Source organism: Castor canadensis, chromosome 11 (genome assembly GCF_047511655.1).
Source record: "Castor canadensis chromosome 11, mCasCan1.hap1v2, whole genome shotgun sequence".
Classification (NCBI taxonomy): Eukaryota; Metazoa; Chordata; class Mammalia; order Rodentia; family Castoridae; genus Castor; species Castor canadensis.
The window spans coordinates 68,773,369-68,790,928 of record NC_133396.1 but is presented as its reverse complement, the minus strand read 5'-3'; the positions used below and the strand labels follow the sequence as shown (position 1 = coordinate 68,790,928).

The 17,560-nt window shown below is 39.4% G+C and overlaps 1 protein-coding gene across 4 annotated transcripts in view; it reads right to left on the bottom strand.

Annotated features, from left to right (window-relative positions):
• The window catches only part of Rgs7 (regulator of G protein signaling 7), a 436,200-nt gene that overhangs the window by 103,089 nt on the left and 315,551 nt on the right, over window positions 1-17,560 (bottom strand). For all 4 annotated transcript variants that reach the window (XM_074047215.1, XM_074047216.1, XM_074047212.1 and 1 more), the window contains one exon: window positions 819-925. In XM_074047215.1, coding sequence (XP_073903316.1) covers window positions 819-925 — 107 coding nt within the window. The remainder of the gene's footprint in view (window positions 1-818; window positions 926-17,560) is intronic.

Sequence of the window (17,560 nt, the reverse complement as noted above, 5' to 3'; positions counted from 1 at the left end):
ACTATGCCGGGGATGGAGCCCAGGGCCTTGTGCATGCTAGGCAGGCAGTCTGCCCCTGCAGTATGCCCCATCCCTTGTCACTGGCATCCTGTGTGCCTTAATTTTACAGACTGGAATCTGCTAGTCAGTTAGGAGTGTCACACCAAATCTGATGACACGTGCAACACACTTCATTGTGAACTCAAGTATCAACTGCAGACACAATGACTAAACTCAGCCAACGAGTATTTCCCGGAAGAACAACTGCATCTGTCTCATTTGGAAATGACCCTTTCCGTTTGCACAGTACCTAAGGCTTCCTTTCTCAGGTGATGGTACACATGCAAAGTGCCATGCATGTTAGTCCTCACACACTGGTAGAAGGGCCGGCCCCAGATGTGGACAAGTTCAGCGTTTCTGTAAGTGGCCAGAGTTCCACAGGACTGAAGGAGGCTCTGGATCTCAGGCAGGGCCAGAGTCTGAGACACTGAGACTTGCTCTCTCAGCTTCCTGCTAGCTAGATGCAACCTACAGATGGACTCCCAGCTGCCCAGACTCCTTTAAGTCACTTACTGAACTTTCCTTAAGCTTTTCATATAAAACACAAGTTCAGACATCACTCAATTCAGCTTGCACACACCAGAGTCACTAAGCACAGTCTCGTCGTCTGTGTTCATTGCTTTTTGTATCTTAAATTGAACAATAACCTGTTTCTAACCAGCCCAAGACAAAGTAAAATAAGCCACACTTTTCTAAAGTTCTGTAACAAACAACAAAGAGTGACAAACAAAATGCAGACTTCACATTTGCTGAGAAAAAAAATCTTCATTTGCACTTACTTGAAACCGGTAAAAGGTACCATCATCCTTGAGTGTGAGGACATGATCTGAAATGGGGAAGAAGTAGCCGTGGGCAGCCATTAGCGTTCCCAAATGGAGGGCTTCCACTGTTTCACGAAAGCAAAGCAAAACAAAAAGAACATAGAAAAGCTTTAAATTTATTTGGTACTTTTAAATTAATTTTATAAGACTGCAAAATTTTGTCTGGTTTCCTTTGAGCACATTCTACAATCCAAATTCTTGGCATCCTGAACCTGGCCTTGGGCTGTGTCTTTTTCAGTTCATCCATACAAGATTCTAAGATGAACCTGGCTCCTCGCAGTGTCTCCTGGGGACCAGTCTCACCCAGGACTACCAGCTCACGAGAAGATGAAGTTATGGAACAGGACCTCCATTTCATAGATGGGACAAGCATCTGCTCTGAGTTAAAACTCTCCCACAATTCCAGGGGCATTGCATGGCACTTCAGACTTTCAATATGTTCATTTGTGTCACTGTCTTGTGTTGTCACTGACCCCTAACACTGCGGCAGTTTTTCTAATGACATGGATCATTGCTACGTGACAATAGGGGACTATTAAGGCTCCCAGGGCCATTCACGCTGCTCAGCTGAGCCTCTATTACTGTGACCGCCCAGGTTACTTGCCAGTCTTCTGTACAGAGTCCTAGACATGGCCCTGGGAGGGGTCTATTTGCCAGCTGAAGTTGCAACAGAGTTACTCCTGTTTTTGAGTAGAGGTGGCTGACTTGAAGCCTAGAAGTAGTTTTCTAGTCCAACATAACATACAGGTATAGAAAAATACCCCCCAGACTAATGTCTGGTTGGTATATCTTTATAAAAGGTTAATATTTAGGTTTCTTTCTGTTTTCTTAGACAAGTAGATAACATTTTTTTTTAAATCCTTAAAAACTCAGGGCCTTGTGCTTGCTAGGCAGGTGCTCTATTGCCCTAGGCCTTTTTTGCTTTAGTTATTTTTCATATAAGGTCTTACACTTTTGTACTGTCAGATCATGATCCTCCCTTTCATGTAGCTGAGATTACAGGTATGTGGATTGTTCTTTAAGACAGGATATCACTAACTTTCTGTGTAGCTGGCCTCCAACTGTGATCCTTCCATTCCTGCTTCCCAAGACCTGTGATTATAGGCCTAAGCCACCTCACCCAGCCCCCTAACATAGTTCTTTAACTGTATTCTTACAGTAGTTCTAGGACTCTGTGGCTCTATCTGTATCTCCAGCCATCACTCATGGAAAGCTTGTACACCTCAACAAGAACCAAGTCATAGGCTGCTTGTATGGCATAGCTAAGCATAAGAATTCCTGCTCTTCTCCCTCCACACTTTTATTGACAAATAATTAATTGTTAATGTTTTATCTGTTATGGGGTAGCAAGGTGTCCCGTGGATTCTTATCTAGCATCCTGAAGATATTTTAATTGACAAGTTCTACCTCTAGCCTCTCACTGCCTCATTCCTGCTGCTAAGAAAGCTAACTGCCAAGCATCTTCTTTGCCATGTCCCCAAAGGCTAATATTAAATGCCCATAGCTTCCCACTGTCAGTCAAGTTCCTCCTTGTGTAGGCTGTTCTTTATCTATGAAGGATAGTGAAGGAAAGGGAGAGGGACAAGGGGACAGAGGGAGGAGAGAGAGAAACAGAGAGAGGGAGAGTGAAGGAGAGAGAGAGGGACAAGGGGACAGAGGGGGGAGAGAGAGAGAAACAGAGAGAGAGAGAGAGAGAAAGAGAGATGTGGGAAGAACAGATACTTTAGAGACACCCCCTATGTTTTATTACTTAAATTCCCCATGCCTCCCTCATCTGTTAATAAAGGGAATAAGTGTAGCGTGCACAGCTGGTGTAAGAACAACACAGGGCTGGATGTGAGGAGGGTGGCTCTGTGCCTTGTGTGTAGTGGCTACATGATGTATGGCAGCATTTGCTCTCCATTATTTACAAGCTGAATGATTTTCCCTGTTCTCCAAAGTCCTTCCATCGATTTGCCTTCAGCAAGGCTGACTGAGGGAAGCTGACAGTTCTAAACAGAATCAGCTATTTCTCCATATTCCCTCATTATGTTTGGATTGTCCATAAAATTAAAATGTCAGAGGATCTCTGAGTACGGCTGGCCGTAACACTGAACAGGTGCTCACAGCTTCAGCCAAGTCCCGAGTCCCTGGATCCCCATGTCAGGGAGCACAGAGAACATGAACCTCTGTTGCAGGATTCCAAGTTCAGGTGCTCACTTGTCCTCAGACAGCCATCTTTATTCTCTCTAGTCCCAGAGTCTGCAGCCTAGGAAAATAGTAGTAACATATTTCCCAGCAAGAGAAATTAAAAGATAGCACACAAAGAAGGGCACAGTGCAGATATGAGAAAGGGAAACTGAGTTGCTCAGAAAGATAAGAAGTGAAGTGCTCTTGAGCTTAAGCTGAGGAAAGAGTGGTGCACATGTGCAGGCAGTCCCTCCTGCAGCGTGGCCACCAGAAGGCAGAAAAAAATCCTGGCTCACCAGAAACAAAACAGTGAGTGAGTTACCTCGTAATCCCTGCCTCTTTTTTTTTTAAATTAGATTTCATTTTATATTCTCATTTTACTTTTCCTCCAAGAGATATACATGCTCTATAATTTTAAAGAAAATTGTTTTGATAATTTTGCATCATGACTTGAATTCAGTAGTTATGTTGGCCGTGACCTATTTTTAAAAGATTAAAATTTAGTTTCTCTATGAGTTACACATACTTCATATGTCAAGGTAAAGTCAAACCATTTGACTTAATACTGAACAGGATTGACCTTCAACAAGGTTTATAAAATGATTTCAAGGTTGATGGTAAAACAGCGAGCTAGAGAATGGGATGATGGCATTGTGGTTTCCATTACAAGACTCCCAGAATACCAGCTCTGGGGAAGAATTCCGGCTTAGGTGAAAAACCAGAAGTTGGGGTGAATTTTCTACTTTATGGAAGTCTACACTCTTCTTGACACTTAGATTGTCAGTAGAAAAAGGAGTTATTGGGTCAATATTACTGAGTGAAAGAACAAGCAAATTTAAGACTATGGAGAGCTCGGGCACCATAGCAGTATGTGGAGCCTGCCACACGACTTTGTGTTGTGAGGATGAGCAGCTTGCTCAGCTCTGCCCAAACAATCCTGATGCTCATCCGCCTTTTGCAAGATACTTTTATAAGCTGTAGAAGTGCCGTAAGGCTTAGTGTGGCTTTGTGCTCTCCAGGTTGACTTGTCTACTGCTAGTGATAAACATGGAGACACACTTTCCTGTGACCCCACTCTATGAAATGTCAGCCACACCTTCAATAACGAGAACCTGGAAGACCACTGCATTCTGAGAACAAAGCATTGAAGGAGTTTAATGATTACTCCATCAAGACCGCCCTCCCCACTAAAGCCCCCCAGATGGCTTGTCTACATCCTTTTGTGAACTACTCACTAATTGATCCTTCTCACATATGTGTTACTCACCTCACCTACACAGCTTAAGTTCAATGACAACCTATCAATAAATTCCAGTTTCTTTTCACTTGCATATCTAAGCCATAAGCAAACTGAAAACAAAATAAAATAAAAATAAAATTCATCCCCAAACAATGAACACAGCCTGGTGCAGCTTTGCTAAGCCAATGCATTTGTAGAATTACTTCCCTTGACCCTGCAGCAGGAGGACTGTCAACATCTTTTAAAAGCAAAGAGAATTCCACAGAGAATAATTTGCTTTTTAACCACAACTACTTTAAAATGTTCAAAGGATGAAATGCAAATTATAAAAGAGATTTGAGTTCTTCAGTGTAAAGTACTCTATAGTTATAACATAATTTCAAAACCAAGTAATGTTTTTCTTACCCATAGGCTCAACTATTAGCAGTGTCTGCCCCTCCCAAGTGCAGCCCATCATCCTGAAGTGACAGAAAAATGCTCTGAGTCAAGAAAATAATAATAAAAAATAATTCTTACTAAGTCCTACATTTTTATTTATGTCACACACTTTTATGTCCATGGATTAAAAAAATATAATCATGCCATTTTCAATACAGAGCATAAATATAATCAGTGAATTAGAAGGAAGTCCCAGGAAAAAATGACAGCAGAAGATATGATATCAGGAAATGGAAATGCTAAAAAGTGGGCATGATAAATAGCTTAGTGGTAAAATAACATGATATTCATCAGGATGACTCTGAGTCATAAAGGAAAGATTTTGTTGGACTTGTTCTTTGTTTAGGAAGATATGGAAGCAGTCATTTCAGAAATCCTTCAAAATATTATCCTTTTTTTAGAACTGGCATTTGAAAAGGTAAGATTAGTCATGTGGAAAAACTACATATGCAGAACATCGTATTCTCCAACAAAGCCAAATAAAAATGGAGTATTACCATATTTAGGAATTTCTGGAGTAGAATCTCAATGGTAGAAATTACAGAAGAAGTTGAGATACCATTTTTTTTCTTTGAGACAGGGTCTCACTATGTAACCCAGGTTGGCCTTGAACTCAAGATCCTCTTGTCTCTGCCCTCTGAGTAGTGGGATTACAGATGTATGCCACCATGTTCAGCTCATCTTTTGAGCAGACAACGGAAGTTGTGCCAGTGCTCTGCCTGAGTCCAAATTTTAGCTCTCTCTTTGCTAGCTGTGTGACTTGGGCAAGAACTTCTATTCTCTGGACCTTGGTGTCCTCCTCTATAAAAGGAAGCTAGAAAAATACTGATGTCAAAGGCTTATGTCAGGATCTACTGATATAAATTTGTAAAGCACATAAAACAAAGCTCTCACAATAAAGTACTCCAAAGATATGAGTTATGATTAGTTGATACGAATGATACATTCAACTTACATAGATCAAATGAAATAAAGGAGGACACTCCATACTAATAAAAGGAGAAACACACCAAAAGGAAATAACAATTATCACCCTATATGCACCCAGTGTCACTGCACCCAATTTCATCAAACATACTCTAAAGGACTTAAAAGCACATACAAACTCCAACAGAGTGTAGTGTAGACTTTAATACCCACTATCACCAATAGATAGGTCATCCAAACAAAAAATCAACAAAGAAATCCTAGAACTAAATCACACCATAAATCAAATAGACCTAGCTGATGTCTACACAATATATCATCCAACTTCTGCACAATATACATTCTTCTCAGCAGGAAAACTCCACAGGAGAGGAGGGAAGACCCATTTCCCATGTGAGCTGTAAACAAACATGGCGGCTGGCAGGAGCAGCAGCACCACCCAGTAATCACGAGTGGGAAAGCTTGTAATCACGGTGGGAGGAAAACTCCACAGGAGAGGGGGGAAGACCCACTTCCCATGTGAACTGTAAACAAACACGCAGGCCTGAGAAAGCTGGTGCAGTGTCACCTCCCCCAGTGTGCTTGGAAAGGGGAAGCTTGTAGCAGAGGCTCGCACACAGGAGAACTCTGAGTAAACAAAGCCTGCAGGGCCAGGTGAGTGCTAAGCTCACCCCTGAGATCTGCATAAATAACGCCTCCAGCAAGAGCAGGCTGACAGCAGTGGGCAGGCAAGGCACAGCCACAGTTAACATTCACTGAACTATCTCCAGACTCTTTTTTTTTTCTTCTCTCTCTCCCTACCTTTGATGAGAAAACAACTGAACTACACCTGCATGCTGAAATACTTACTGAAACTGTATTGCATTTGAACTTGGGATACTTTGTGGGTTTTTTTGTTTTATTTTTATTTTTTTTGTGCAGTTTTGTTCTACTTTATGCATCCCCTTTGATGAGACAACTACAGAACAACATCCGAGGCACCATCTCCAGGATTTTCAGACGGAAACCAAAATTATTAAGACTGAAACTTCATTCCATTTGAACTTGGAGGATTTTATTTATTTTATTTTATTTTTTTCTATTTTTCATTTTGTTTTATTTTATTTTTATATATATATATATATTATGACATTTACTTATTTTTACTCTTATCTTTATTCTTTTTATTTTTGATTTTCAATCCTCTCTCTGTCTCTCTAAGGCCTGTTCAGCTTACTGTCAATTAGTACACTAACACACCCTGATTATACCTTTGAAACCTTGTTTGATACCTTGTTTTGTTTTTTCCTACCTGTCTGTTTGTTTTTTCCTTTTCTTTAACTTCTTGCTTTCCATCTCCTCTCACCATTCCACTCTAAATATTACCATTGTTATCATTACAAGCTAGAAAATACTTAATTGCAACAGTAACAACACCAAGGACAATGATGGGAAGGCAGAAAAAAAAGGGAAACCAGTTTCCCCACAGCAAAAAATTAGTACAGGAACCAGAGGGAAATGAAGAAAACAGATACTCAGATCCAGACTCCAACAAAATGAAGATAAACTATGCCAAAGAACCCAATGAAGCCCACAAGAATAATTTAAAAGAAGACATACTACAGGTACTCAATGAGAATTTTATAGAGATGATACTGGATAAGGTCAATCAAAATGTACAGGAGACACTCAAGAAATTCCAAGACAACAAAAATGGAGAATTTGAGAAAGCAAAAGAAGAAATAAAGGAAACCATAGAAGCACTGTATAAACACCAAAGTGAAACAGAGAACATGATTAATAAACAGATAAATGAACTCAGAACAAAAATAGACAACATTAAAGAAGAAACCAAGGAAACCACTCAGGATATGGAAAATCTCAGAAAAAAGAACAAAACAGAACTGCAAAACAAAACGGAAGGCCAATCCAGCAGAATAGAACAAACAGAAGACAGAATCTCAGAACTTGAAGATGAAATGGTAATTAAAGGAAAAACCGAAGAACTATTAATTAAACAACTCAAGACCTGTGAAAAGAAAATGCAAGAACTCACCGACTCCATCAAAAGACCAAACCTGAGAATCATAGGCATTGAAGAAGGAGAAGAGGTGCAAGTGAAGGGAATGTGTAATATATTCAACAAAATAATAACGGAAAATTTCCCAAATCTAGAGAAAGATATTCCCATACAGATGCAAGAGGCCTCCAGGACACCAAACAGACCAGATCAAAATAGAACTACCCCACAACATATCATCATTAAAACAACAAGTTCAGAAACTAAGGAAAGAATATTGAAGGCTGTAAGAGAGAATAAACAAGTAACATACAAAGGTAAACCCATCAAAATCACAGCAGACTTCTCAACAGAAACATTAAAAGCAAGAAGAGTGTGGGGTGAGATCTTCCGGGCACTGAATGAAAATAACTTCAACCCCAGGATGCTCTACCGAGCAAAGCTATCATTCAAAATAGATGGAGCAATAAAAGTCTTCCATGATAAGCAGAAACTAAAACAGTATGTGACCACAAAGCCACCACTACAAAAGATTCTTCAAGGGATTCTGCACACAGAAAGTGAAACCCAACTTAACCATGAAAAGACAGGCAGCACCAAACCACAGGAAAAGAAAAAGCAAGAAAGTAGAGAGTAACCTCAACTTAGGTACACACAATCAAACCTTCAAACAACAAAGACAACTAAATGACAGGAATCACCACATACCTATCAGTACTAATGCTTAATGTTAATGGACTTAATTCCCCCATCAAAAGTCACCGCTTGATGAAATGGATTAAAAAGGAAGATCTAACCATTTGTTGCTTACAGGAGACCCTTCTCACTGACAGAAATAAGCATAGGCTTAGGATGAAAGGCTGGAAGATTTACCAAGCCAATGGCCCCCCAAAACAGGCAGGAGTAGCAATACTTATCTCTGACAAAGTAGACTTCAAACCTACATTGATCAAACGAGATAAAGAAGGACATTCCATACTAATAAAAGGGGAACTAGAACAAAAGGAAATAATAATCATCAATCTGTATGCACCCAATGTCAACACACCCAATTTCATCAAACATACCCTGAAAGACCTAAAAGCATATATTAATGCCAACACAGTGGTTGTGGGAGACTTTAACACCCCATTATCATCAATAGATAGGTCATCCAAACAAAAAAATCAATAAAGATATCCAAGATCTAAAATATGCAATAGATCAAATGGACCTAGTTGATGTCTATAGAACATTTCATTCAACTTCTACACAATATACATTCTTCTCAGCAGCCCATGGAACCTTCTCCAAAACAGATCATATCCTAGGGCACAAAGCAAGTCTCAGCAAACATAAGAAAATAGATATTATACCGTGCATACTATCTGATCACAATGCAGTAAAAGTAGAACTCAACAACAAAAGTAAAGACAAAAAACATGCAAACAGCTGGAAACTAAATAACTCATTACTTAATGAAGAATGGATCATCGATGAAATAAAAGAGGAAATTAAAAAGTTTCTGGAAGTCAATGAAAATGAAAACACAACCTACCGGAACATATGGGACACAGCAAAGGCAGTCCTGAGAGGAAAGTTTATAGCCATGAGTGCATATATTAAAAAGACTGAAAGATCCCAAATCAATGACCTAATGATACATCTCAAACTCCTAGAAAAACAAGAACAAGCAAATCCTAAAACAAATAGAAGAAGAGAAATAATAAAAATAAGAGCTGAAATCAACGAAATAGAAACCAAAAAAACCATACAAAGAATTAATGAAACAAAAAGTTGGTTCTTTGAAAAAATAAACAAGATCGATAGACCCCTGGCAAACCTGACTAAAATGAGGAGAGAAAAAACCCAAATTAGTAGAATCAGGAATGCAAAAGGGGAGATAACAACAAACACCATGGAAGTCCAGGAAATCATCATTCTACTTCGAGAACCTATATTCAAATAAATTTGAAAATCTTAAAGAAATGGACAGATTTCTAGATACATATGATCATCCAAAACTGAACCAAGATGCAATTAATTACCTGAATAGATCTATAACACAAAATGAAGTTGAAGCAGCAATCAAGAGTCTCCCCAAAAAGAAAAGTCCAGGACCTGATGGATTCTCTGCTGAATTCCATCAGACCTTTAAAGAAGAAATCATACCAATCCTCCTTAAACTGTTCCACAAAATAGAAAGGGAAGGAAAACTGCCAAACACATTTTATGAAGCCAGTATTACAATTATCCCAAAACCAGACAAAGACACCTTCAAAAAGGAGAACTATAGGCCAATCTCCTTAATGAACATTGATGCAAAACTCGTCAACAAAATAATGGCAAACCAAATTCAACAACACATCAAAAAGATTATTCACCACGACCAAGTAGGCTTCATCCCAGGAATGCAGGGGTGGTTCAACATACGAAAATCAATAAATGTAATAAACCACACTAACAGAAGCAAAGACAAAAACCACTTGATCATCTCAATAGATGCAGAAAAGCCTTTGATAAGATTCAACACCATTTCATGATAAAAGCTCTAAGAATAAACTAGGAATAGAAGGAAAGTACCTCAACATTATAAAAGCTATATATGACAAACCTACAGCCAGCATTATACTTAACATAGAAAAACTGAAACCATTCCCTCTAAAATCAGGAACCAGACAAGGATGCCCACTATCTCCACTCCTATTCAACATAGTACTGGAATTCCTAGCCAGAGCAATTAGGCAAGAAGAAGGAATAAAAGGAATACAAATAGGTAAAGAAACTGTCAAAATATCCCTATTTGCAGACGACATGATCCTATACCTTAAAGACCCAAAAAACTCTACTCAGAAGCTTCGAGACATCATCAATAGCTATAGCAAGGTAGCAGGATATAAAATCAACATAGAAAAATCATTAGCATTTCTATACACTAACAATGAGCAAACTGAAAAAGAATGTATGAAAACAATTCCATTTACAATAGCCTCAAACAAAATCAAATACCTAGGTGTAAACCTAACAAAAGATGTGAAAGACCTCTACAAGGAAAACTATACACTTCTGAAGAAAGAGATTGAGGAAGACTATAGAAAGTGGAGAGATCTCCCATGCTCATGGATTGGTAGAATCAACATAGTAAAAATGTCGATACTCCCAAAAGTAATCGACGTGTTTAATGCAATTCCCATCAAAATTCCAATGACATTCATTAAAGAGATTGAAAAATCTACCATGAAATTTATACGGAAACACAAGAGGCCACGAATAGCCAAGGCAATACTCAGTCAAAAGAACAATGCTGGAGGTATCACAATACCTGACTTCAAACTATATTACAAAGCAATAACAATAAAAACAGCATGGTACTGGCACAAAAACAGACATGAAGACCAGTGGAACAGAATTGAGGACCCAGATATGAAGCCACACAACTATAACCAACTTGTTTTTGACAAAGGAGCTAACAATATACAATGGAGAAATAGCAGCCTCTTCAACAAAAACTGCTGGGAAAACTGGTTAGCAGTCTGCAAAAAACTGAAACTAGATCCATGTATATCACCCTATACCAAGATTAACTCAAAATGGATCAAGGATCTTAATATCAGACCCCAAACTCTAAAGTTGATACAGGAAAGAGTAGGAAATACTCTGGAGTTAGTAGGTATAGGTAAGAACTTTCTCAACGAAACCCCAGCAGCACAGCAACTAAGAGATGGCATAGATAAGTGGGACCTCATAAAACTAAAAAGCTTCTGTTCATCAAAAGAAATGGTCTCTAAACTCAAGAGAACACCCACAGAATGGGAGAAAATATTTGACAGCTACACATCAGACAAAGGACTGATAACCAGAATATATAGGGAACTTAAAAAACTAAATTCTCCCAAAACTAATGAACCAATAAAGAAATGGGCAAGTGAACTAAACAGAACTTTCTCAAAAGAAGAAATTCAAATGGCCAAAAAACACATGAAAAAATGCTCACCATGTCTAGCAATAAAGGAAATGCAAATTAAAACCACACTAAGATTCCACCTCACCCCTGTTAGAATAGCCATCATCAGCAACACCACCACCAACAGGTGTTGGCGAGGATGCGGGGAAAAAGGAACCCTCTTACACTGTTGGTGGGAATGCAAACTAGTACAACCACTATGGAAAAAAATTTGGAGGCTACTTAAAAAGCTAAACATTGATCTACCATTTGATCCAGCAATACCACTCTTGGGGATATACCCAAAAGGCTGTGACACAGGTTACTCCAGAGGCACCTGCACACCCATGTTTATCGCAGCACTATTCACAATAGCCAAGTTATAGAAACAGCCAAGATGCCCCACCACTGATGAATGGATTAAGAAAATGTGGTATCTATACACAGTGGAATTTTATGCAGCCATGAAGAAGAATGAAATGTTATCATTCGCCAGTAAGTGGATGGAATTGGAGAACATCATTCTGAGTGAGGTTAGCCTGGCCCAAAAGACCAAAAATCATATGTTCTCCCTCATATGCGGACATTAGATCGAGGGCAAACACAACAAGGGGATTGGACTTTGAGCACATGATAAAAGCGAGAGCACACAAGGGAGGGGTGAGGATAGGTAAGACACCTAAAAAATTAGCTAGCATTTGTTGCCCTTAATGCAGAGAAACTAAAGCAGATACCTTAAAAGCAACTGAGGCCAATAGGAAAAGGGGACCAGGAACTAGAGAAAAGGTTAGATCAAAAAGAATTAACCTAGAAGGTAACACACATGCAGAGGAAGTCAATGTGAGTCAATTCCCTGTTTGGCTATCCTTATCTCAACCAGCAAAACCCCTTGTTCCTTCCTATTATTGCTTATATTCTCTCTTCAACAAAATTAGAGATAAGGGCAAAATAGTTTCTGCTGGGTATTGCGAGGGTGGGGAGGAGAGGGAGGGGGTGGTGTGGGTGGTAAGGGAGGGGGTGGGGGCAGGAGGGAGAAATGAACCAAGCCTTGTATGCACATATGAATAATAAAACAAACAAACAAAAAAATCCCGTGCATTCCATCTGATCACAAGGCATTTAAACTAGAACTCAACAACAAAAACAACAGCAGAAAACATGCAAACAATTGGAAGCTGAATCAGTGAAATCAGAAATGCAGAAGGGGAGATAACAACAAACACTATGGAAATCCAGGAATCATCAGAGACTACTTCGAGAACCTATATCCAAATAAATTTGAAAATCTTGAAATGCGCAGATTTCTAGATACTTATGACCATCCAAAATTGAACCAACAGGATATTAACCACCTAAATAGACCTATAACATGAAATTAAATTGAAGCACCAATAAAGAGTCTCCCAGAAAAGTCCAGGACCTGATGGATTCTCTGCTGAACTTTATGAGCTCTTTAAAGAAGAACTAATACCAACCCTCCTTAAACTTTTCCATGAAATAGAAAGGGAAGGAACACTGCCTAACTCATTCTACGAAGCTAGTATTACACTTATCCCAAAACCAGACAAGGACACCTCCAAAAAGGAGAAATATAGGCCAATCTCCTTAATGAACATCTATGCAAAAATCCTGAATAAAATAATTGAATTCAGCAAACCGAATTCAACAATACATCAGGAAGATCATTCACCACGAGCAAGTTGCCTTCATCCCAGGGATGCAGGGATGGTTCAACATACGCAAATCTATAAATATAATACAGCACATTAACAGAAACAAAGACAAAAAACCACCTGATCATCTCAATAGATGCAGAAAAAGCCTTGGATAAGACTTAACACCCACTTCATGATAAAAGCTCTAAGAAAACTAGGAATAGAAGGAATGTACTTCAACATTATAAAGGCTATATATGACAAACCTACAGCCAGCATCATACTTAATGTAGAAAAACTGAAACCGTTCCCTCTAAAATCAGGAATGAGACAAGGATGCTCACTATCCCCACTCCTATTCAACATAGTCCTGGAATTCCTAGCCAGAGCAATAAGGCAAGAAGAAGAAATAAAAGGAATACAAATAGGTAAAGAAGCTGTCAAAATATCCCTATTTGTAGATGACATGATCCTATACCTTAAAGACCCAAAAAACTCTACCCAAAAACTCCTAGACACCATAAACAACTTCAGCAAGGTGGCAGGATATAAAATCAACTTACAAAAATCATTAGCTTTTCTATACACCAATAGCAAACAAATTGAGAAAGAATATATGGAAATAATTCCATTTACAATAGCCTCAAAAAAAATCAAATACCTAGGAGTAAATGTAACAAGGGATGAGAATGATCTCTACAAGGAGAACTACAAACCTCTCAAGAAAGACTGAGGAAGACTACAGAAGGTGGAAAGATCTTCTGTGCTCATGGATTGGTAGAATCAACATAGTAAAAATGGCAATACTACCAAAAGCAATCTACGTGTTCAACACAATTCCCATGACAAATCCCAATTACATTCATCACAGAGATTTAAAAATCTAACCTAAAGTTCATTTGGAAACACAAGAGACCATGAATAGCCAAGGCAATACTCAGCTAAAAGAGCAATGCTGGAGGTATCACAATACCTGACTTCAAACTATATTACAAAGCAATAGCAATAAAGACAGCATGGTACTGGCACAAAAACATACATGAAGACCAGTGGAACAGAATAGAGGACCTGGATATGAATCCACATAGCTATGCCCACCTTATTTTTGACAAAGGTACCAAAAACATATGATGGAGAAAAGACAGCCTCTTCAACAAATGTTGCTGAGAAAAGTGGTTATCCATCTGCAAGAAACTAAATCTAGATCCATGTCTATCACCTTGTACTAGTATCAACTCAAAATGGATCAAGGACCTAAATATCAGACCTCAAACTCTGAAGTTAGTACAGGAAAGAGCAGGGAATACTCTGGAAGTAATAAGTATAGGCAAGGACTTTCTCAATAGAACCCCAGAAGCCCAGCAACTAAGAGAAAGAATGGACAAATGGGACTTCACAAAACTAAAAAGCTTCTGCACAACAAAAGAAATGGTCTCTAAACTGAAGAGACCACCCACAGAGTGGGAGAAAATATTTGCCAGCTATACATCAGACAGGGGACTGATAACCAGATATACAGGGAACTTAAAAAACTAAACTCCCACAAAATCAATTAACCAATAAAGAAATGGGCAACTGAACTAAATAGAACTTTCTCAAAAGAAGAAATTCAAGTGGCAAAAAAACACATGAAAAAATGCTCACCATCTCTGGCCATAAAGGAAATGCAAATCAAAACCACACTAAGATTCCACCTCACCCCTGTTAGAATAGCCATCATCAAAAACACCACCAACAACAGGTGTTGGCAAGGATGTGGGGAAAAAGGAACCCTAGTCCATTGCTGATGGGAATGTAAGCTGGTGCTACCACTCTGGAAAAAAATTTGGAGATGTCTTAAAAATCTAAACATAGATGTTCCATATGATCCAGCAATCCCACTCTTGGGGATACATCCAAAGGAATGCAACACAGGCTACTCCAAAGGCATTTGCACACCCATGTTTGTTGCAGTACTATTCACAATAGCCAAGTTATGGAAACAACCAAGATGCCCCACTACTGACGAATGGATTAAGAAAATGTGGTATTCATACACAATGGAATTTTACTCAGCCATGAAGAAGAATGAAATCTTACACATTCACAAATAAACAGATAGAACTGGAGAACATCATTCTGAGTGAGGTTAGCCAGGCTCAGAAGGTCAAAAATCGTATGTTCTCCCTCATATGCGGACTCTAGATCTAGGGCAAATGCAGCAATGTTGTTGGGCTTGGGTCACACGCTAAGGGGAGAGCACATACGGGAGGAATGGGGATAGGTAAGAAACCCAAAACTTGAACGTGTCTGATGTCCCCACTGCAGAGGAACTATTACAGTAACCTTAAAGCAACAGAGGTCAATATGGGAAGGTGACTGGGAAGTAGTGAAGAGGTCAGGTAGAGATGAATCAATTCGGGTTGTAATACACTTGTGCATGGAAGCAATGCTAGGAATCTCTCTGTATAGCTATCCTTATCTGAACCAGCAAAAGCACTTTGTCTTTTTTATAACTGTTTATGTCTTCTCTTCAACAAAATTGGAGAAAAGGGCAGAACAGGTTCTGCCTGGAAGCAAGGGAGGTAGGGGGAAGAGGGAAGCGGCGGGGGGCAGCGGGGAGAAATGGCGCAAACGGTGTATGCACATATGAATAAATGAATAAAAAACAAATGACACATTCAGTAACACTTACAGTCTAGCTCAACAGGCAGTAGAGAAGCTGAAGCTGGTGTTGGCCTAGGCTTCCCTGAAGCAGCAAACACCCCCAACTCAACTCTATGTAGAATCCCCAGGTGATCAAACTAAAGTCCTCTGTGTGTTCACGATGAGTCTGCTAAGGATACATTTTTCCAGGTCAACGAACACTGACAATATCCCAAGAGCGCTATTACAGTTACAGAGAAGTCTTCCAAAGGGAACCTATTCTGCACATTGGGGTTTCAAACCAAAACATGAATGCCAACAGGAAAACCCTTCTGCTTTAAGAAAGGAAGGAAGGACCGACAGGAGGACTGTGTTGAGGAATGACAGGAGAGAGAGAGAGAGAGAGAGGAGAGAGAGAGAGAGCGCACAGGGACAGCAGTTATGATGGAGATGAAGTCTTAAGGAAGCATTACACACATAGCAAAAATATATATAATTAGTAGACATGGTGTCAAGCAGGCTGGTCTCGAACTTGTGGTCCTCTGTCTCAGCCTACTAAGTGCGTGGATTACAGGCAAGAGTCACCAAGCCTTGTGGGAACCATAATATTTCCCCAGAAATACAAATAAATCAACATTAGAAATGTCAGCAGGTGGAGGCAAGGGAACAGAGCCTAAATTTTAAAGGAAGTGGAATTGAAACACTGAGAATAATAGATGTCCATAAATCAATGGTCCTTGTCACACACAAATCAGATCAGTCTACATGCCTAATGTCAGCAACTGTGACACCTTAGGAAAGTCTTTAGTTAAAAGAACAATGCTGAATTAAAAGTAACTATGCAATTCCGATGTAGAGAACCAGTTGGAGATCCGTGTTACACAGTCTGTGTGGTATCAACGTGCTCACTTCCATATTTAGATGTGCCCTAGAATGCCCAGAATTTCCATCACTGTACAAAATGAGCTGCATTTAATAGGATTCTGTTACATCTACGTGTGGGACAGGTGCCAAGAATGACATTCAGATGAGAGAAAAATCACGTTGAGATCCTCCAAGTGCAGTGTAAGGAAATGATCACGATCACCAAGAGCCATAACAATATTACTTAATAATAGTGAATTATGGTGGACAGCAAGATTCCACCTTAAACTCAGCACACACTAGGTAGCATCCCCATTAGCCAAACTGGCCCGATGAGCTGGAAGAACATGGGCATCCAGGGCACTTTGTAATGGGCAGAGGTCCGCAGCCATACGCTTCAAGTCAGAGCACACACCTGCAGAGTCAGCACATGCATGCCTCATGGGAAAGAGCACTCCACTGCAGTCCTGCCACCTGACTCCCTGTCCCAGCTCTGTTTCACACCGCATAGTAGCAGCAAGTCACCTTATTCCTTTGACGGAAGAGTCAGCAAAGTCTTTCTAATTCTCCTTCCATGACATGGGGTATAGTCAAAACACAAGATGGATGTGTGGCAGAGAAGTTGCCACCTGTATTCTGTCCTCTTGTTTCAAAAGGAAATTTATTTATTACTTTTTCTTACACCCCTTTGCCACTGTCCAGGTCTCAGTATTCCAACAATAAAGAGAAATGTACAATATGAAATATAACAGCAGATTTTAATTTTAGTTGCTTAAAAGTCAATCCACATGAAGATCAAGGTTTGTTCTAGTTCAGTTTTCTGTACACAAAACAAATGCATATTCCAAATAGACAGGAACT